Source organism: Dermochelys coriacea, chromosome 6 (assembly GCF_009764565.3).
Source record: "Dermochelys coriacea isolate rDerCor1 chromosome 6, rDerCor1.pri.v4, whole genome shotgun sequence".
NCBI lineage: Eukaryota > Metazoa > Chordata > Testudines > Dermochelyidae > Dermochelys > Dermochelys coriacea.
The window spans coordinates 86,699,115-86,720,967 of record NC_050073.1 but is presented as its reverse complement, the minus strand read 5'-3'; the positions used below and the strand labels follow the sequence as shown (position 1 = coordinate 86,720,967).

The 21,853-nt window shown below is 46.3% G+C and overlaps 1 protein-coding gene across 13 annotated transcripts in view; it reads right to left on the bottom strand.

Annotated features, from left to right (window-relative positions):
* The window catches only part of GPATCH2L (G-patch domain containing 2 like), a 44,934-nt gene extending 26,454 nt beyond the window's left edge, over positions 1-18,480 (bottom strand). The window contains exons 1-8 of one of the 13 annotated variants that reach the window (XM_043516226.1): positions 18,401-18,480; positions 16,336-17,006; positions 10,673-10,737; positions 7,794-7,970; positions 7,141-7,220; positions 4,968-5,035; positions 3,813-3,852; positions 893-978 (exon numbers count right to left, since the gene is read on the bottom strand). In XM_043516226.1, the coding sequence (XP_043372161.1) occupies positions 893-978; positions 3,813-3,852; positions 4,968-5,035; positions 7,141-7,220; positions 7,794-7,970; positions 10,673-10,737; positions 16,336-16,994 (1,175 nt within the window). In that variant the 5' untranslated portion in view covers positions 16,995-17,006; positions 18,401-18,480. Of the gene's footprint in view, positions 1-892; positions 979-3,700; positions 3,756-3,812; positions 3,853-4,967; positions 5,036-7,140; positions 7,221-7,793; positions 7,971-10,672; positions 10,738-16,335; positions 17,007-17,120; positions 18,104-18,125; positions 18,279-18,400 lie in introns of those variants that run through there. The other 12 variants (XM_038406886.2, XM_043516225.1, XM_043516222.1 and 9 more) reach the window with 12 other exon arrangements.
* Between the last annotated feature and the right edge of the window lie 3,373 nt (positions 18,481-21,853).

The following is a 21,853-nucleotide window of genomic DNA, read 5'->3' as shown; positions in this document are numbered from 1 at the left end:
GGCTGAGCTGGGAAGATGTCAAGCCTCATTTAGACAAACAACCCTAGTATATTTTTCATGCCCTATTTACTAATTAACAAGTGAAAGGAAACTGAAGCTTTAAGTATGGAGAACTCCTTCAGAATAAATCTGTCTTTAAGAACACAAGTAGAGCTCCCTCCCTGGCCAGGCTTCATCCACACACAGTAAGAAGAGTGCAAAGGTGCATTACACTTTGACAGCAACAATTGTGGAGGATGCTGGAGTGACCTCTGTGAGGCCAGCATTTCAATGAGATTTAATAGTGGCCAGCAGAAGGCACTTGTACAGCACATGACTTTTCCCCCTCAAACCAAACAATGCCAACTCAAAAATGCCTGAACTCTTGGTCATTCCTGACCCAAGTTTCTCACCATAATCCCACAGCACAGAGATATCACCAGTCACAAAGTCATCTCAGTTTTTCTACTGCCAAGTCTGCTAACCGTCCAGGACACCCACTTCAGATACTCAGGGATCTTAGGGTTCCTCAGTAACGCACATTAGCCTACCGCCACCTTCTTTGCAGTTTGGTTTCCAATTCTAATAGGCAAGGATATGGCCATCTATATCTTCATATGGTCTACAGCAACCCACCAGCTTGGTATTACTGGGCACTGTGTGGCAGAGGTCCAACCTGTATTTCAAACCCAGACTATGTTCTGTCCCCAAAACCTTATTGCTCACTACTCTGCATGCCCAATGGCAACTGAGTGGAGACCAAACTCATTGCATGTGTACACTTTATCAGGATTGGAACCCATGTTGCCAAGAGCATTAACCCACAGGCTTGCTAGTACTGAAGGAACCAGACATGTGCCAAAGGAAGGGAAATGAGACAATCCTCATAATAGGAGCAAAGCAGGGGGATTACCTGGCACTGCAGTGTGCTGGTGAGCATCTTCTGTGGGAGGCATCAGCAAGAACATCCAGAGAGTACAAAGGAGATAACGGATTGAACTGGAAAGTCCAAGAGAGATTATTTAAGCAGTGTTTAAAGGAACAATTTCCAGATGCAGCAGCTCAAATCCACTCTCCACATCAGCTCACGCAGTTTTCAGAGACTCGCTCCAACACACCATCAAATAACGGGGGCAAGTGATATCTGATTTTGTCCCTTCCACTATCCTCTTTCAAGGCAACAACTCTGCAGAGGAGTTGCTCCTCTTGCTCAGCACACAAGCATCAGGGTAAACAAGAGCATATTCAGGGAGCCCTATATGGGACTGCTGCACTCCATGATGAGAGTCCACCTCCCCCAGGGAGAGCTTCCTGCCCATGCCCTTGGGTCCAAGGATAGAAGTCAATTCCATAAATACAAGTAAAGATGCAAGTAAAACTCCTCCTCATGTTGGACACTTGGATCAATGTAGCAGATTCATTACCAGAAGACTAACCATGCTCCCAAAAACGCAATTTCAAGGCTCAATTCAAAGAGAGCTCCCCATTGCTTCCACAGCAAAGGGACTAGCTGTATGAGAGACCCCTCTCCCCCAGTTAGCAAGGTCTCTCACATCAGGGACCCTTTTTAAGCCAATTTCAGAGAAACATGGATGTTCATCCCCCTCCTTCTGGTCTTCAGAGTAGTCCAAGATCTTCTGTCACACTGCAGACACTGGAAGAGCCTAGAAGCCATCAACTCTATTAAGGGCAGCTTATCTTGAAGGACACAACCCTGGAAATCTTTTTAAGAGAGGGATGGGAATTGAACAGTCACTAATCAGCCACATGATGACATGAAGCAACATTTACTCAATTTGGAAACAGACTGCAGAATTCATCCTGCTAGCTACCCTCTGGATGCCTGCGTTAACCTCTTAAGTAACCACATGCATCATCATCATCATCCTCTCCTCCTGTTTGTTCTCAACTTAGCCTAGAAGCTCTTCAGGGCAGGGAATCTATTTTTGTGTTATAAAGTACTAGATACATCTCTGGTACTCTATCCCAAAATAAGAAGCAGTAACTTACCTTGTAGAGTAACTGGAGGTCTTTGAAATGTGTCCCCCTATGGGTGTCCATGGAAGACGTGCATGTGCCTCCAATAGGAAATTTTTGGCAGCAGTGCCTGTTAGGTCTGGGCATGTGCCCTAATTATCGTAATGGCTCATACTGAGGGCATACAGGGCTGACACAAACAAACTGCCATCAGTTCCTTCTCTACTGCAAAGTCTCACAAAGATGCCAAAGCAGAGAGGAGGCTCCACTTAACACATCTCCTGAGCAGTTCCCTCTGAAGGAGATGAGAGTTTTGGAACCCAGTCTAGAATTGTTTACAGAATTGCAGAACCAAGGCAACATCTTCCTTTGAGGTATGCACTAAAACATGGTGTCCTGAGAAGATGTGAACTGAAGCCCATGTAGCAGCATTGCATATTTCTGCTATAGGAACTGGGGGGGTTCATCTGTCACAGACCTATATATCCTCAGTACAGGGCTTGAGGATAGCTAGAGTGCATATGGAGATCAAACAGGCATTGCTATCAAAAAATCTCCAATCAAAGGCACATGCAGCGCATGTGCATCTCAAGTGGAGCACCCATAGGGACATTTTTCAAAGAACTGGGCACTCATGCTTTTAAGAAATGATAAATTAATAATCCTTCAGCTATGAAAGGACCCTGGTTATAAACACCACTCAGGAATCCAGAACTCAGTGCCATCTTTTATAAACAAAGGGCTTGATACAGGCTGAAGAGATGCTATAATCTCTGAAACGTCAATCATCAGACAGCTTCTCCTTTAAATGACCATTATTCTATTGTCAGACAAACATTACAACGGTATTGTGAGGACAAAACTCCAGTGACTCCTTGTAGCTATTTAAGTTCATAAGAGCAGCATTTCCTGTGGCTCTCTCAAGGTCTACAGAGTCAGTCTTCGCTCTGACACTCAGATCATTATGTATTTTGAATGTTAGAGAGCTGTTCTAACAGGCAGGGGACACTATGGCCTCAAGAGTAGTTCTATCGCCCTGGAGACATGAAATGCTCACTCAGAGCCACCTGAGACAGTAAAACTGAAATCCAATTTCAAAAACAAGGTGCATTCAACATCAGTGTCTGTGAAACAAAATGAGCATCTGACCACTGAACAGAAGGAGACATTATTGCTGTGAGGAACCAGACAGTACTGGTGCACCCGAGGAAGAGGCCCATTGCCTTGGCAGAGTCACAGAGACCGGGTCTCTTCTACTTTGGCTAGATGAGCCAATTGTCACTGAATCTGATCTACATAATACACTTATTGGAGAAGACTTGACAATGTGCACTTATGTAGAGGTGATAGAAAACAGAGGGAGTGACTATTCTCCCACCCCATCACTTTCCAGTACTTCCCGGGTCTGGTGCTATTTAACTACCATCAGGCCAACAGCTTTTCTTCCTCTGCAGGATCACCAGGAAAAAGCATGACCCAAAATCGATGGATGTGAAGGGTTAAAAGGAGAAATAGTCCCATTGTGGGGTTTGCAGAGAATCCTACAGCCAAGACGACCCTCCCTCCAGCTCACTGTCAGGGAGGAAGATAAACAATCAGTCGGACTGAGAGAGATTTCAGGAGAAGACTGGGGTTCTAGGGAGGTACTCTGTACCGACAGCCTGTATGATCCCTGGCATGTGGGATGTACTAGAAGCCCAGAAGATGTCAGTTAGAATGAGATGAAGGGCTGGGGGTGCCTTACCTCATGTGCACAGGCCACAATGTGGTGGAAATCGGAAGCCAGCACCTTGTTCTTTCTAGAAAGAAGGAAACCAAGTGAGAAAATAAAAAAGGGAAGAGCAGAGCCATCTTACCTGGTTGCAGTCTCTCTTCCCCATCGATGGTAACCAGAAACTGGAGGGAGGAAAGATGGAATGGGAGACAGAGAAAGGAAGGAGCAAGGGGGGCGGGAAGGTGAGGGAAAATAGAAAGAAGGGGAGAAAAAAAACAGAGATGGAGAAAAAAGGAAGAGAGATTAAACATTGACAGGACTCATACTCAAAATGACAAGTTTTAGACACAGGGAGCCAAGTAGACAGGAAGTGAATCTGGATGCCGATAGCAGGTGAAGATTGAATTCACTACAGCATGATCACGAATAGCCACCCTACCTGTCAAACCACCACAGTGGCAGTTCCAGGGAAACCCACCCTGATCACCCATGGTACTGGTTATGATTAGGAGGAGGAGCTGGGAGGGAAATGCAGAACACTGCATCTGTGGAGAAGCCAAACTGGCTGCTGTCCTGTCAGCATCACTTGCGCTGCCCAGCTCTGTTCCCATGGTGCTCCTCCATACACAGTGCTACTCAATAATGAACACAAAGGGTCCTCAAAGGCTGTGCTGGGGACCAATGGATCTGTGAAGTGCACGTGGTAAAGGAGGGAGAAGGAGGAAGGTTCAGTGTAATTAAAGGGATAGCATGCCGGAGCCATACATTGGGACAGACCTATAATGGGGGGATATGAGCAAATGCAAACAGGGCAGAAGGGAGGAACGTGTCAGTTTTGGACCCAGCTATCTCCCATCTCACAGGTTATTTTGTTCTCACTCCGTCCAGTCCCAGGGAGCAGATGGAAAGAGGCAGTCTCAAGGTATTGCACAGTTCACGCTCCCCTTCACCTACTCAAAGTGCTAGATCAGTGGTCGGCAACCTTTCAGAAGTGGTGTGCCAAGTCTTAATTTATTCACTCTAATGTAAGCTTTTGCGTGCTAGTAATACATTTTCACGTTTTTAAACTGTCTCTAAGTCCATAATATATAACTAAACTATTGTTGTATGGAAAGTAAATAAGGTTTTTAAAATATTTAATTCATTTAAAATTAAAATGCAGAGGCCCCCAGACCGGTAGCCAGGACCCGGACAGTGTGAGTGCCTCTGAAAATCAGCTCCGTGCCACCTTTGGCACGCGTGCCTTAGGTTGCCTACCCCTGTGCTAGACCATAATCAGTAGCAGATAGGTCCTTACTCTTTTTGACGTGGGTCACTAACGATGTGGCTCATCCTCTCACTGCCCAGAGTGCTCAAGCTGGTCTCCTGAAATACAAAAATAGGCAAAAGCTTCATCTGAGACATTCCCCCTCCTTCTCCAAGGAGCAGACAGCACAGACACCACAAATATATTCAAGGTCCGTTTTCCCAGAATAACCTCTCTGACCCTGGCAGTGAGGACTATGAATCCCCGCAGGGACGCAAGGCTCCTCTAAGCAGTTACTCCAGGCTGCTGGGTGAGGTGGGCACGAGACTCAGCTCAGGCAGAAAGGAGTTCCTATGGTTCCTACTAAGTAGAACCGTCAGCTTCTTTTTCTCACAAAACTGAACCTTCCTCCTTCTCCCTCCTTTACAACATGCACTGCACACAAAAAAAAAGGGGGGGGGGACACACAACAGGAAGGGGAATTTCACCAGCATAGAGAAGGCAACTGAAGGGCTCTGCATGGGAGCTTGGACTGTCCAAAAGCAGCAGATTCAGTAAAAACTCCTGCAGCAGTTGAGTAAAAGCACATTCCAGGAGGGAGGAATTGCTTTGGGAGCTTGGTTCTCACCAAAGCCCATGTTTGATGCCTGTACACATTCACACAGGAGGTTCTAAATATCTGGCTGTTTATCTTCACATAGCAATTGGCCATAAAAAAATCACTGTCGGGGAAGGGGAAAGAGGTGTAGGTCAGGCTCCAGATATGAGGGGAGAAGGCTTCACAGGCCAGACTCTCCAGAGCTTATGCCTAACTGCCTGGGCACAAATGAACATGAGGTTTAGGGGAGGCAGCGGCGGCAGCAGGGGTGAACAAAGATGGGCTATTTGTTACAGCAGAAAAATTATTAACTTAAAGTGCCGTAATGTTTAAATTTACGGTTTATTACTGTGTAAATTACAAGCCGTACTTTGGGTAATTAGCAGCTCGCTGGCGGGGAGCTCTGAATGAAACTCATTATTTATGATTACAATTTAGAGAGATAGTGGGGAGGGGGAGCAGTGACCTCCGCTGGAAATGACAAAGATCCCTTTAAGGTGATGAAGATGAATTAAACAAGTAAATATTATCCTTCTCATTTGGGATCATTACAGGAGCCTCCAACAGGCACAGGCCCTTGCAGGTGGCCTGAAGAGCCCTGCTCAAAGCAGATTTCACATCAGCTGAGAACTCTTATTTTAAAATACTGGCTACAACTAAAGGTGAATGGGCTGAAGAAGGGAAGAACAGGAACTGTTGAGTGTGACTAATAAAGAAGGGAGAGGAACTGCACCCCTGACACCCCCCCCCAAACTCTGAATCATTGGAGGTGTTATCCTCACAAAGTAGGAGGGCTTTCTCTCTGCAGCTGAGGGGTCTTACACTTTCCCCACCAATCCTTAGGCAGGGAAAATGGATCATCAATGAGTATAAACCAGTCTCTCCAAGAATACAGAGTAAGTCCCACCAAAAAACACCCAAACCCTCACCTTTCTTCATCCCCAAAAGCCTCCTTACTCCATCATGGTTGATAGCTCCGCTCTCCGCCCTATCGTCCCAACACTGCTGCAGCTTTCCTCTTTCCCACCACATGCAGGCTTGTGGTAAATCCTGTCTCTCCTTTTGTAACAGATATAAGACATGTTCTTTTCTCTCTATGCCAACTGCTGTAATCCTGGCCAAGGGTTCATTTCTTGCAATTAATTTCATTCATTTCTTGCATTCATTAGTGGAACCTTTTCTCTGACCTCCTGTCCTTTCAGCCATCCAAAACAATGCAACTAAAATCATCATTCTCTGCTGCCAGTCAGACCATATTGCTTCTCTGTTCAAAACTCTGGCTTCTCTTCACCTTCAACATCAAGTTTAAGCTCCCAGTCTTTGCCTCCCAGGGTCTGAATCTGCACACTCTCCCAGATACATCAATGCTGTCATTTCCCCCTAAGCTCGAACAAGCTTTCTGCCAATATAGCTCCCTTTGTATTCACCCTACATCTTCCAACCTTCTTTGGCTGCTTAACAGCCAGCTGAAAACCAAATAGTTATTTTTCAAAAAAAGTAGTATGTGACAGATCACTGCACAGGGTTCTTCTGCACAAAATAATCCACCTGCTGCCTTAGAGGAGCAGCAGCTCCGAACTGACCAGCAGAGCAGACAAAGAATTTCCCTCTTGGAAGAGGCAATACCTTGCCAACGAGCCTCCTACGTCCCTTTCTGAGACAACGGGCAGCAGCTCCTGGAAGGCGGTTCAGACGGGCATGAAACCCTGAAAACCAAGAAAAGGAAAAGGCTGAGCACTGAAGGCAGAAAGTTGCTCCTGGCAAAACAGTGATGAGAGGCCTTGTGGTCCAGCGCCTAGAAGAATATGGCATTCAGAGTCATGAGAACTGGGTTTTATATTCTGCTCTGTGTGACCCTGGACAAGTCAGAACCTCTGTGCCTCAGTTTCTCCATGAGAAGACTACAGATAAAAATCTATACATTATAAAAAGGAGACTGAAGAAGTTAGGCAGCTGAAATGAAGGATGACTCACCATTTCATAGTGTTCTCTTTTGGCTGGTGCAGCCATCTTTAATCTAGACTTTGCTTTATAGATAACATCAAACACAATATCAAACTTCCATTTACTGTAGAGGTACATGCAGAGTGTCCCCATTGCTCCAGTCTAAATACAGGGCAGAACAAAATAATCCAAAGCAAGCATATTTTAAAAATCTATAAACAGGTCAACTTTAATATCAGCTTAAGTTGAGCATCTCTGTGAATGAAATCTGCTCTCTACCATTTGAAGGTTCACAAACACACTTTTGAACCCATCCAATTCCCTGTGGAGCTCACCCCTCTGAGCAGGCCGGGAAGGCAAAAGGAACGTAGAATCGGAGAGTTTTTCCAGGCCAGAGTCCATTCGCTCCACCTCAGACCGGTGATCAGCTCTCCACTTGGGCAGGAGGTTGGGGACGGTGAATCCTGGGACACATTCTCCCTCATAGAACCAATCGCTCTGCTCGTCATCCCCTAGAGAAGCAGCACAGAGTTACTCCAACAACCCCTCTGAGTGACCATCAAAATGCTACATATTCCACATCAAAAAACTACCAAATTCACTTGAAGACTCTTTGGAAGTTACTCCTACATTTTATAGCAGTTTTATGTTAAGTTTCATTGATAGTACTGTAATTATAGGGAATTCAACAAGTGCTCCAATTATTCTTGTGCTCAGTCTACAGTGACATAAGCAGTATTTCCCATAGAACACAGCATGACCCAGCATGAAGGCCTCTTTGTTGGATGGGTCCTCTTTACTGACGTGTTTAGGAGGTTGAAGCAGCTTTATTGCTCTATTGTGGCTGTGCCTCACTGACATTATTTCAGTGCTGTGTGGTGCCTGATGCACAGGTGCGGCTCTTTCTCCAATGTAATTACTGCAGGGGAGGTGAAAGTGTAGTGGCCTGGCACAAGCATTATGGGCTACTACAAAGGGACCCTCAAAATGGGGGGGAAAGAGGAGCAAATGCTGCACATGCTACCAATCTGTACATTAGGAAGAATGAGCAACAGTCAGAGGACAGCAGCTTCAAGGAAAAGCACATCATGCCATTAGGAACGGCTGGTGGCTTAGAGCACAGAAAGGGTCAGTGAGCATTAACTGTGCCATACAGCTGGCTCTATGAAAACTCCATAAGACCTGTCAAGACCACAACCCACTCATGCCTGGGATAGCAACAACCAACCACTTCAAAAGTCTCCAAAAAGCAGAGCCAGTGCAATTAACACAGCTGTGTCCTGGTAAATGAACTGCACTAGACAATATTCTGTTAAAGCTGCCTGGCTAGAATTCTCCTTGGGAAAGTAACAGGTGAACAGGCAGCTCCATGCAGTGCTGACGCTAGACCTCATCCTGAGACAATAAGCCAGTCCTGCATCCACTCTGAAAACCAGCCATTAGACAAATGAAGCAAGCAGCCCAAACCACAACATCAGCCCCCGAAACGACCCACAACAACAGGCAAATGCCTGGAATCAGGCTATTTCACAAATACAGACATTTACTTTTATATATATTTGATACATACACTCTCGACGGAGGCTTCAGAAGTGGATTTGGAGATTTACAACCAAAATATGTTTAAAAAATAAATAAGGAGTGTTCCCCTAAACACTTGGAAAAAGGATCCTGTGTATAAACATGTCAGCTACTTTGGACACTAGAGCATAAGCTCAGTAATTCATATCTCAAGTAATTTCCTTCAAAGTCACTTGCTACATTAGACAGACAATAAAGATCAGCATCCACTGCTCCTATAGTGCCTTTCACCCTGAAAGATCCCAAAGCATTTTATAAACTTATGTTCAAACTATACACAGGGACCACTCCTCCACCAACGAAATGGAGCTGCTCCTGGGGTGGAAAATGCCGACTGTTCCAATAACATAATAGTTAAAGGACAAAAAGGGAAGAAATCTGTATCCAGTTGAAACTACATGGGAAATTTAGTGAAGCAGAATGTAATTAACTAAGTTGGGATTGGGACAGAACATTAAATTTAAAGTGACTTGCAAAGGAAAACAATTGGGCTTGTGCCCTTTCTTTTGCTTCTTTATGATTGATAAAGAAGCTTTGGAAGGAGTTTGTCCAAAAAGGGTATTTTTTCCTTGCTTGTTTTTCACATTAGAGTGTAAACAGCACCTGAACATTTAAGGCTTTGTCTATGTTGGGAAAATGCATCATCTCAAAAAATGTGTTAACATGTTTTAGCTAAAATGATGTCAGACATGAAGTGGCAACTAGTGTTGACAGAGACAGTCATGTTTTTTAAAAAAGTAATTTTTAACGCAGCTGTCCCTGTCTACAGTAGGTACACACCACATTTGACATCATATTAGTCAAAACATACTAGTTAACACATTTTCTAACATAAGGCATTTTCCCAGTGTAGACACAGCCAAGGACTGGAGAATTAATGAAATTATGACATCACAAGATTTAAGAGATTGGAATTTGAGCAACAGAGAGGGGAAGGGATTTTTAGTCACTGTTTAAACATTTGTGTTTGTTTCTTTGGTTGACATGTATTTAACTCCAGTACCTAATAATAATCTTGGACAAAGAATGTGTATGTTACAAATTCAACACCAACACCAGTTGAAGTGTGAGAGTCCACAAACTTCTGAGAACTGCTTCTCCCCTGCCTAATACACATATTTTGGTTGTCGGACCTCCACCAGGCTTAGTATGTTGCTTGTCATCTTAGCTTGTGAGCTCTCTGGACCAGTATATTTCTGTATCGCAGAGTATGACAAGCAGATTGTGGGCACTTTTGTAATATATATACAAACAATTGACCTCTATTGATAGAGACATCATGGAGTTCTCATGACCTCACTGTAACTAAGCAGGAAAGTCCGAGTAATCATCCCCAAGAACCAAATAACGTACATATTGCCTTATATCACACTTTCCAGTGTTTGGATTTTATACATTTGATAAATATCACGGCATTTCCATAAGAAAAGAATGATTTTAACTGAAATCACATGGAACACCTTTGTGAGCTGAGCCAATTCCTCTGACTCCTAGCCCTTTCCCCAGCCACTAATCCTTTCCCGCACATCCTGATCCCCTCCAATCTCTAGTCCTGCCTTGAATTTGCATTTACAAGCATATAAAAGACAAATTCCCAAATTGCACCAGAGGGAAATCACGAGACAGTAGTTACCTTGACGGCCTTCGTCATTGGTGAAGAGGCCAGTGTCACTGCTGCTGCACACACTGCTGGTTTCACTGCAAAGAACAACCACAGTTAACTGCTGAAGGGTATGCAGCAATAATCTTTTAAATTTTGCCAGTGCCTTTCATCCCAAAAGGGCCCCAAAGTACTTTATATACCATACAAAATGGGAATCAATTCATCACTGACACATGATTGCCTCTGGCATGGAACATGACAACTGTCTAACAGCTCACTACAATACTATGCAATTTAGGAAGAATCCTGTATCTAGTTAAAAAAGGAAATTTTAGGTTATCAGAACATAATTATCAAAAATGGGATTAGGTCAGGCACCAAGGCTAACAATCATAATGATGACACTCTCTGCAGATATCCCCGTCTCTGGTAACAACCAGGCAACAGAAATTAAGCTAAATGCTCCCTTCTTGGGTCACCCAATGGCCACTGGCAATTGTACCACAACTTTTTCTTTTTAGACTTCCATTTTCCAACATAAATGGAACATAAATGCTTTCTTTTCAATGCCTTCTCCTTTCTTTGGCTGGATAAGGGACTGTAAGGGTCTACACTTCAAGCACTACAGCAGCACTGCTGTGCCACTGTAGCATAAACACCTACTACAGCAACAAAATGGGTTATTCTGTTGTTGTAGTAAGTCCACCCCCTCGAGAGGCAGTACCTAGGTTAATGGAAGAATTCTTCCCTCAGCCTACCTGCATCTACAATAGGGGTTAGGTTAACCTAATTACGTCACACAGGGCATGAAATTTTTCACAGCCCTGATTGAGCAACATAGCTAGGTCAACCTAAGTTTAGATGTAGACCAGGCCTCAAGTCCCTAACTACTCATCCAAATAAACCAGTACTACATAGCTTGCGGCTGTAGATAACCACCAGTTAAACTGAGTTTTAAACTTGGCCACTGCAGCTGCTCCAGGAGACAGTTTACAAAGGAATTTATTTGGAAAATAATTTGAGTTGAAAACTTAACTGTCTGTAAAAAGTTTTGAAAAGGTTGAACATTGTGCTGCAAAATTACATGCTCATGTCAATCCTAGGTATTTGATGGTTTAATACTAGGATTCGATCTTTTTTAGGACATATTATCCAATACCTCCATTGTTCTGAGATCTCTCACCAAAAGCAATACCCCTTCCACCCTGCACACAGGTTACAGGGCCTTATGGGAGAAGTGAATGCTAGCTTTAACTCAGTATCTGAAATAATCTCAACAGTGTGGTTAGATAAGATCCCCATGTACCCTGGAAGAGCAACATCACACAGCATGGTGTTTGGTTATATCAGCCACCAATATCCTCAGGAAACTTTATGGGACACAAGGCAAAGGCACAGCGAGTGTCACCCTATCCACAATTAACTCTATGTACTCACTAAAACCATACGCTGTGAAGCGTATTACTGCTTTTTTAAAAACATGTTCTGTAAACTAGCTAAGACAATCCATTACACTGGATACCTGAAAGTCTGAACCTTCATCAGTGCATTAGAGTCCATTTTTCAGTTGGTAGTTTTAAACATACAGATGGAAGAGGCTGCAAGTCCCTCCCACATTCTAGCATGCAACTTAACACCAAGTTTTAAGCCAGTCTTTTATGAAGTTTGTGCCGTCCATCCCCTAACATGCTTTATGAGAAAGGGACAGTAGTTAAAGCATAGGACCAGGAAACATAAGAAAGGAAAAAGGATTATTAAACCAAGTTCTGAATCAAATTAACAGCACAGCCGGTGCCTCAAAGTACTGGAAAACCCTGCAGTGCCTTATGGATACATACTCCGCCCCACATTCTACCTGCAGTATTAGTACAAAGGTTCATGGAAAGATATCCTTACCTATAGCCCCTTCATATTTCAGGCCTGGAAAACTGAGTATCCTGTACACAAGCCTTTCCAGGTCCAGTAAGCACTGATTAATGACCTCCACTTGCAAAGGAGGCTACTTACCTTAACCATGAAATAATGAATGCTATTGATCCAACAAGCTACTGCTATAGAGCGTTATTGATCACCCAGTCTTTGGTTAAAATGGTCCTCATTTAGCAATTTCACTGTCGCAAACACCTGGAGCAAAGCATGCTTATAATTAAATAGTTTGGGGGAGTTAAAGTGAGAGGTGATGGACAGAGATCTCAGCTTTCCGACATTTATTCCTGCTCCTGAGCTATTGTTTGTGTCAGGAGGGACATTGATTTTCTATAAAAATAAGAAAACAAGAAGCATCAAGGGGCTGCAGAAGGTCAGGCCGGGCTGAAGAAGGAGGGGGAGGCTGAACACTCTGTCTCTGTCATTTGCCTTCCAGGAGAAGGGGATTTTTTCTTTCCCGAGAGATAGCCCCTAATACATCAGCTGAGCCAGGCTCATGACTGCCACTACAGGCTGTCACCAAACCTGCTACTATTCAAAAGGAACTAAACTACAAACTGGGGAGTAACTGGTCATTCTATCAGCCCAGAATACATCAAGATAAAACAAGGGCTCACCTTATCACTGGCTGGTAAACTTAGCACAACATCCAATTTGAAATTGAGCGATACAAAAGAAGTCTAGTTAGATATTGTTCTATGTGAAGGATTAGACAGACAATATGTCATCTGTGAACTTGAAGTAGCATGTGTGTTACTCAAGGATGTTCTCAGACAGCCGTTGGACTATTCTGGTTTGATCTGCCCAATGAAATCACATTAAGCAGACAATTCAGACAGCATACATCTTAGATAAATGAGACAGACGTTCAGGACCTCCATTTATAGTTCGTCAGTTCCCCATTGTGTGAGAGAGCTCCAAAATATTAAAAGGGGGATTGGGTGGAGAGGTTTAACTTCTAAGTGTCTTCGCAACTAATCGTCACCATTGTACTTGTAGCTCAAAAATCTCAAATGTCCCCTAAAATGAATTCATTTGTTTCTCTCACTCTTGGTTTCCCCTTCCTTTTGGCTATCAGGCTTTGATTCCCCTCTCATACCACTCTTAGATCAGTCATTTGCTCCTTCACCATGTTCCTTTGTATCTTTCCTTTCCCCTCTTCATTTCAGTCTCCATCTCCCCCACTTTTATGTAGGATGTTTCCTGTTCCATTATCTATGTGTGTGCGAGGGTATTCCAAAATTCTTCATCCCCCACATCCCACTCTGAAGACATGATATAGTAACAAACCTTTCTCCAGTATAAAACTGAATATAGCCCCACCGGTAATCCATCAAAGCTGCTTCCTCATTAAGGTCCTGATCCAAAGTTTATTAAGCCAACGGGAGTCTTTCCATTGAATTCAGTGGGCTTTGGATCAGAGCATAAGCAAAGGAAAGTGATGAAAGTGCTGAGCTTTCTAGCTCCATAGAGATGCTAGCTCCTGCTAATCTAGGAGGAAAGAGGGTGTGGGAAACGTCACTGCTGAATGATACAAGGCATTTGTTCCCATAGTGGCTGAGTGTGACACTTTTGCAGTACTCCTAATCTCTGTTGACAGGAGAAGTGAGAAACCCAATTCAATCCCAAACTGATGTACAACAGCCACTAGAACACCTGCTTCCTGGCCCCACTTGCTTTGCCAATCACCTTTCCTCTTGCCTATTTATGGCTATACTCCTGATAATTTTCTCTCCTCCCTGTCCAGTTTTCACACATTCCTCAGGATATGCCCTTGCTGCAGCTGTACGAAGCACTTCAGTGGCATCAGATGGAGCTTCTACAGCAGAGTGAAAATGATGTAAGCATACCCAGTTTCACTCCGCTGTTTCTAGTAGGGAAGCACTGTATTTAGTGCAGGAGAGGCAAAGGCATGATCCCTCACTGCTGCCAGGAGCGTTCTACAGGGAGAAGTAATGCACATGTATTTCTCCCTCCAACTCCACTCCCCTCACCAAGCCACAGCCCAGACCATACATGTGGAGGTGAGATGGTCAAACATTCACCTTTGAATTTCCAAAGAGAATCCGAAGGCTTTGTCAGCAGATGGCAAGTGTCATTTGATGTAAACATAAGCACAATAAGCCCTGGTCTACACTACAGAGTTAGGTCAACGCAAGGCAGCTGACATCGACTTAACTCTGTAAGCATCTATACCAGGGATCAGCAATCTTTGGCACGCGGCACGCCAAGGTAAGCCCCCTGGCGGGCCAGGCTAATTTGTTTACCTGCCACGTCTGCAGGTTCAGCCGATCACAGCTCCCACTGGCCGCGTTTCGCCACTCCAGGCCAATGGGGGCTGCTGAAAGCAGCAGCCAGCACATCCCTTGGCCCGTGCCACTTCCCACAGCCCCCATTGGCCTGGAGCGGTGAACCACGGCCAGTGGGAGCTGCAATCAGCTGAACCTGCAGACGCGGCAGGTAAACAAACCGGCCCGACCCGCCAGGCGGCTTAACCTGGAGGGCCATGTGCCAAAGGTTGCCGATACCTCATCTACACTAAAATGTAGCTCCCACCAATGTAACTCGCCAACTACTCCGACTTAGTAACTCCACCTCTGTGAGAGGTGTAGTGTTTAGACTGATGTAGTTAGGTCGACGCAGCATCAGCGTAGATACTGTGTTGCTTACATCGACTGTTGCTGATTTTCAGAAGCCACTCCACACTGACAGTTAAATCAGTACAAGCACTCCTGGTGAGGATGTGCACCGCTGACACAAAGAACATAGTATGGACATGCAAAAGTGATTTAATTAATATAGTGGCTGTATGTCATGGTAACTTAGGTCAAAATAATTTTGTACCGTAGACATACCCTAATTAGTCTGAGGGAAAGGAACCGAGGGAAAACAAAACAATCACCCAGCGCATTCCACAGGTGATGGACCAAAACAAACCTATGTGTTTGCTTTCTCAATGGCTGGCGCAGATAAGGCTGGATGAAAGCCAGATGGTTTAAGTTCAATTGAACATGATGGAAGAGATACTGATTGGTGTAGAAAGTACCTTGAGGAGGCTAGCAATGTCTATTACTGCTCCATCAAGTGAGGGAATCTATCTACCCATTGTCATTGATATACATTCTCAAGGTGCTACTCAATATATCCTCTCCTGTACCACTAGACCATCTTTAGATGGCAAAAAAAAAAAGCATCCTCTCTTTGGTAAGAAAGGCCTCACCTTGATCTATGCCTTTGTTACAACTACACTAGACAACTAACATGCAGTAACTCGTAAACAGAACAACATTTTGATCAAGGTACATACAGTAACTGCAAACAAGGCTAACTGGTCACTACAGGATTCTGTTTTCCTTTGCTGTTTCTCATAAACCCTTGGAAACATGAAACTGAAATCAGTCTCATCCATCACTCACTGGCTTGTCAACATGGTTTTACTTACAAAGACTAGAGCCACTAGCATGCTGGTTGTCACTGTGAAGACAGACACAACAGACTTCTCACTGGAGCCACAAACACACCGGTTTGTTATGAGGAAAACATGCACATGTCACTACTGGGTCATGAGGACAACATGCACACTGATTTAGCACCACAGGACTGCAGGCAAAGGTTTGGAGATTTTTTTTTTCTTGTATCTTTAAGGGAAAAGTAGCACTTTTGTTTGAGAGGGAACTACCTAGACCAGGGCACAGTCTTTGCAAGCAGCTGTAAAGGAAATTGATAATCTGATTGCGGTAGGTGAAGGAAAGGCCTGGAGAGCTCACCATTCAGACATGTTTTCATCAGAACCCTGTTTTTGTTCATCCGCTTCACACTCCATCCTCTCCTTCCTCCCCCCTTTACTGAGGAAGGGCCTGTTCTCTGCTGACTCACACAGGCCATGGCTGGATGAAGTCCAAGGGGCGTTCTCCTTCCAGCGTGACAGACGCTGCTTCTTGGCTGACTTGAACCTATAGCCTCTCTCATAATTCCACTCCGACACCTTGAGTTTCTGCTGGAGGCTAGCAGCTACCTCTGAGGTCACACGTTTCACCTTCCGGCGACGCCTGAGGGGCCGGCAGGGTCCATTTTCCGTGAAGGAGTCCGACTCATGCCAAGAATGCTGCTTGCTCTTTAGGGTGGCACTCAGAGCTGGGTGACGTTTGGCCACAGCCATGTCATCTGAGTCACTGAAGTTGGCAGTCAACACCTCACGACAGTCTTTCATGGCTTCATCCAGACTTGATTCCGAAGCCTCACTGTAGCAGCAGGCATGCTCCGCCTGGTGCGTGAAGTCTGAGCGCCGCTTACGACCCCTCCTCTTGCGAAGCTGCCGCCGCTGCTGCCTTGGGCTCAGGGCCATCTCTTCCCACAGCTCATCCAGCTTGTTTTGTTCTGAGGTCTGCTCCAAGGCCGAGGCCAAGTCGTGCACCAGCTCATCCATTGGCAATGTCTACTAAACACAAAAACAATCAATTAGCACCAGCCACTAATGTCACTGCAACAGCATATCACTAGAGCAGCATAAACTAGAGCCTTCTTCATACCAGCAACTTGATTAGACACTCACCTTGGACCTGCCCAATAGGACTAATACAGGCAAACTGTTTTTCTTGTGCTACAGCTCAGTCTTCCCTTTAAAATTAGGACTACCACTTCCCCTTCCCAGTCAAGAGCACCTCATGCTATAGCAATTAAAGACAAATTTACTCCTGACACAGACACGAGATTGCATTTTCTTCCTTGAAGCACTATGTCCCAGTATCCAGCCTAAAAGTGAAATGGCCTGCATTCAGAACACCATGTGATGTCATACCATCAGCTGTTATATGCAAAAAACAGGGTTGGGCCTGCTCAGTCCATGGATGGGAGACCTCTAACAGTCAGGAAGGGACTGTGAATGACTTAATAGATGGCACACTTGGCTCAGACCAATGACAATGGGTATTAAAGACTCTATGCTGCATGAGGGTCAGTCTTTCCAAAGAGGAATAAAGCTTAAGTCTCATACTAATGCAGTCACAAAGATTCCATGATGCTTTGCCCCCCCCCTTTTTTTTTTTTTTTTTGAAGTGAGGGAATCAGGTGTTAAGCAGGAGTATTGATCAAATTTCAATCTGTGTAATTATAGTCTAGTCTGTTACATCTCCCCAGCCAGTGCAGTTCTATATGGGATTGTTCTTCATCTCTCACCCAACACTGTTGTTTTGTGTTGCTGTGTACTACCAAACAGCTGTGGTTTCCCACCCAACAAATGACTGCTCACTCAATACACAGGGAGTCTTTAAAGCACTTGGGAGTGAGATACTACAAAACCAAGATCCTGTTGTTAGACAATAAATCCGCTCCTGCTAAGATACTGACACTTTCTAACCACCGCAACAAACTAGACCCCCAACACAGAAAACTGAAAACACCTTATGGGAATATTTACAATAGATTTGTGTACACTGGGGCAGAGCTGCCTCAGGAAAGAGAGGACATTGTGCCTTGCCCTGCCCGAGAGCCCCGATGAGGCCAGGACCTGGGGACTGAGAAGCCTCAGGGAAACACACAGGACAGAAGCTATGGGCACCTTTCTAACCCAGGAGTCGGAGACGTAGGTAAAATCCTCCATCGCCCAACGCAGCACAGACCGACGCCACGACTCTTGCGTTCCATTTCCTCAGCTACGCCCCCAGCTCATCTCCCCACCGCCGCCTGTCAGCCTTCGGCCGGAACCACCCTCGCCCCGCCCACGGCGCCCGCCCTGCCTGGGCCCCATAGCCCCAGCCGCCCCCCCAGGGCCTGGCATCATCCCCCGACCTATGTCAGCGCCGGGCCGGGCCAAGGCGGGTCTCGCTCGCTCACCCGCCCGCCTCGGCCTCTCCGGGGTCCTCGGCCTCCTCTCGGAACAGGGCTTCCGGTGTCGGGGGTCACTTCCGCCCCGCCCCGCCCCGCGCCGCGCCACGCCCCCTCAGCGTGCACACTTCCGCCCCGCCCCGCCCCGCGCCACGCCCCCTCAGCGTGCACACTTCCGCCCCGCGCGGGGGGAGCGGTACGAATGATGGGCAGCTGCGGGAGGCGCATGGCCCAGAGCGGCGAGAGGGGCAGGGCGGTGCTTGTGCTCTGCTCCCTTCGGGCTCTTTCTTTGCAGCAGCAACAGCTTGTCAGGCGGGGGGCTGGCCCCGCTGCTGTGCTGCCTTAACAGAGAGCGGGGGGAGGCTTGCTGTGACCCCTGGCTGGGGCAAAGCATACAGCTGCTCCGTGCTGCTCTCAGCCCAGCCTGTCCATCCTCCCAGGAGACTGGAAGCACAGCCTCCTTCCCTCCTAAGGCAGTGAGTTTCGGGGACTCTACAATGCCCCTGCCAAGAGCCCTAGATGGGGACCTGGCTTTAAGCACAGCTCAGTGGCGGGCTCTCAGGGTTGGGTGGGACTCTCTTCCCTTCTCAGATTATTTGTTGAGCTTCATCCTTGCTTCTATACAGGTGTGAGCACAAGACTCCTGCCCCACGGAGCTCACAACAGGGCAAGGTGATAGGCAAGCGAGACACAAGCCAAAATTTTTATTGGCATGATAAAACCGGAGGTGAAAGTACGCCAGTATGCCCCGGTACGGCATACAGACAAGAGCCTGTGTGCTGTACCGGGGTGGATCGACTTCCCCAGGCAGCAGTTTAAAGGGCCTGGGGCTCCCAGCAGTGGCTGGAACCCCGGGCCCTTTAAATTACCGCCAGAGCCCTGCTGCCAGAGCCCTAGGAAAGCGGCGGTAGGGCTCGGGTGGTGATTTAAAGAGCCCGGGGCTTCTGCTGCAGCTACCGATCCAGGCCCTTTAAATAGTCGCCGGAGTGGCAGCAGGGCTCCGGGGATGATTTAAAGAGTCTGGGGCTCCAGTAGTCACTACCACCCCAGTTCCTTTAAATCATCCCCGGAGCCTGCCAGAGCTCTGGGGTAGCGGCCGCAGGGCTCCGGCCGCCGTTACCACCCAGGGCCCTTTAAATAGCCATCGGAGTCCCGCCGCCGCTACCCCATGGCTCTGGCAGGCTCCAGGAACAATTTAAAGGACCCGGGGCGGTAGCGGCAACCGGAGCCCCGGACCCTTTATATTGCCGTCCGAGTCCTGCTGCTGGAGCCCTGGGGGTCGCGGCGGAAATTTAAAGGACCCGGGACTCCGCTGCAGTAGCTCAGGTGGCGATTTAAAGGGCCTGGGGCTCCCACTGCAGTAGCTCGGGTGGCGATTTAAAGGGCCCAGGGCTCCCACTGCCGCTACCCTCCGGAGCCCTTTAAATCACCACCCAAGCCCCGCTGCTGGAGCCTTGGGGTAGCATCAGCGGAGCTCCGACGGTGATTTAAAGACCAGGGGCTCCCAGCTGCCCCTACTGCAGTGGAGCCCCGGGCCCTTTAAAGCTCCATCAGGGCCAAGGGCCTTGGGGTAGCAGTGGCAGCCAGGAGCCCCCAGGGCTCTGATAGTTATTTAAAGTGTCTGGGGGTCTGCTGCAGTAGCTGGAGCCCTGGGCCCTTTAAATCACCCCCCGAGTCCCAGGGCTCCCAGCCGTCTCTGCAGCTGGTAGCTCTGGGGTGATTTAAAGGGCCCGGGGCTCCCAGCTGCTGCTACCACAGTCCCAGCCCTGGGCCTTTTAAATCTTGATTTAAAGGCCCCGTGGATGTAAAGGCCCCACCTCTTCCTAAGGACTCCAGAGTATCAGTAAATCCTTTAAGTTACTTTCATCCCTGGATAAAACCTGTGTGTGTTACTAAAGTGTGAGGAGATTGAGGGTTTGGGTCTCTAACAGAGGTGTATGTGACCCAGCTAGTACCTGCCCCCAAAGTATGCTACATCTTCAGATTGTGGTGTTTGGCCTGAAGTGGACAGATGGGATTACATCAGCCTTTATCCTACTGAATGGGGTTATATCCTCTATGTCCAGTTATCATTATTTCTGTGTTTACAGATGGCACCCAAACACAACAGGGAGTGGATACCTCACAATGCAGTATTGCAAACATATGTTACATACAAAAAAGCTGTTTGTTACAGGGGAGAGTGCAGCATGCAAAAGTCAGGGAGTGGCAAAGTTCAGGTTGTTCACACATTACCATACAGCATTCAATTACAAGTCCATGGATTAAGAAAAGGAGTACCGGTGGCACCTTAGAGACTAACAAATTTATTAGAGCATAAGCTTTCGTGAGCTACAGCTCACTTCATCGGATGCATTTGGTGGAAAAAACAGAGGAGAGATTTATATACACACACACAGAGAACATGAAACAATGGGTTTATCATACACACTGTAAGGAGAGTGATCACTTAAGCAAAAAGAAAAGGAGTACCGGTGGCACCTTAGAGACTAACAAATTTATTAGAGCATAAGCTTTCGTGAGCTACAGCTCACTTCGTCGGATGCATTCCCAGTCTCTATAAAGACTTGAATAGAGACTGGGAATGGATGAGTCATTACACAAAGTAAAACTATTTCCCCATGGTATTTCTCCCTCCCACCCCACCCCCCACTGTTCCTGCATCCGATGAAGTGAGCTGTAGCTCACGAAAGCTTATGCTCTAATAAATTTGTTAGTCTCTAAGGTGCCACAAGTACTCCTTTTCTTTTTGCGAATACAGACTAACACGGCTGCTACTCTGAAACCTCTGATATTCTTGTTAACTGCTGGAATTAGCCTACCTTGCTTGTCACCATGAAAGGTTTTCCTCCTTTCCCCCCCCTGCTGCTGGTGATGGCTTATCTTAAGTGATCACTCTCCTTACAGTGTGTATGATAAACCCATTGTTTCATGTTCTCTGTGTGTGTGTATATAAATCTCTCCTCTGTTTTTTCCACCAAATGCATCCGATGAAGTGAGCTGTAGCTCACGAAAGCTTATGCTCTAATAAATTTGTTAGTCTCTAAGGTGCCACCGATACTCCTTTTCTTTTTGCGAATACAGACTAACACGGCTGCTACTCTGAAGTCCATGGACTGTTTACCTCATTCAATGCAGGTGTTGTACAGTGACAGTGAATAAGGCAGATGCCTACCAACATATGGTCCCACTCTGCTCAGAGTCCCCTTCAAGTTCTCTTTGACCCTTTGACTTTCACACCTGCCCCTGTTACATTTTTGTTTGTCCTCTGTAATTATTTGAGTACCTGGACCTTGTGGATCCTCCCCTAAGGCTGGTGGAGGGCCCTTTAGCAGTCCTTTAGCCCACTTCCCAGAACCCAATAGGAACATACGGTCCCATTAACACCATTCAACCTCCACGCACTCCTGCCTCATTCACTATCCATCCTGTACACTGAATGGGGGTCCTGCAGAAAAAAAA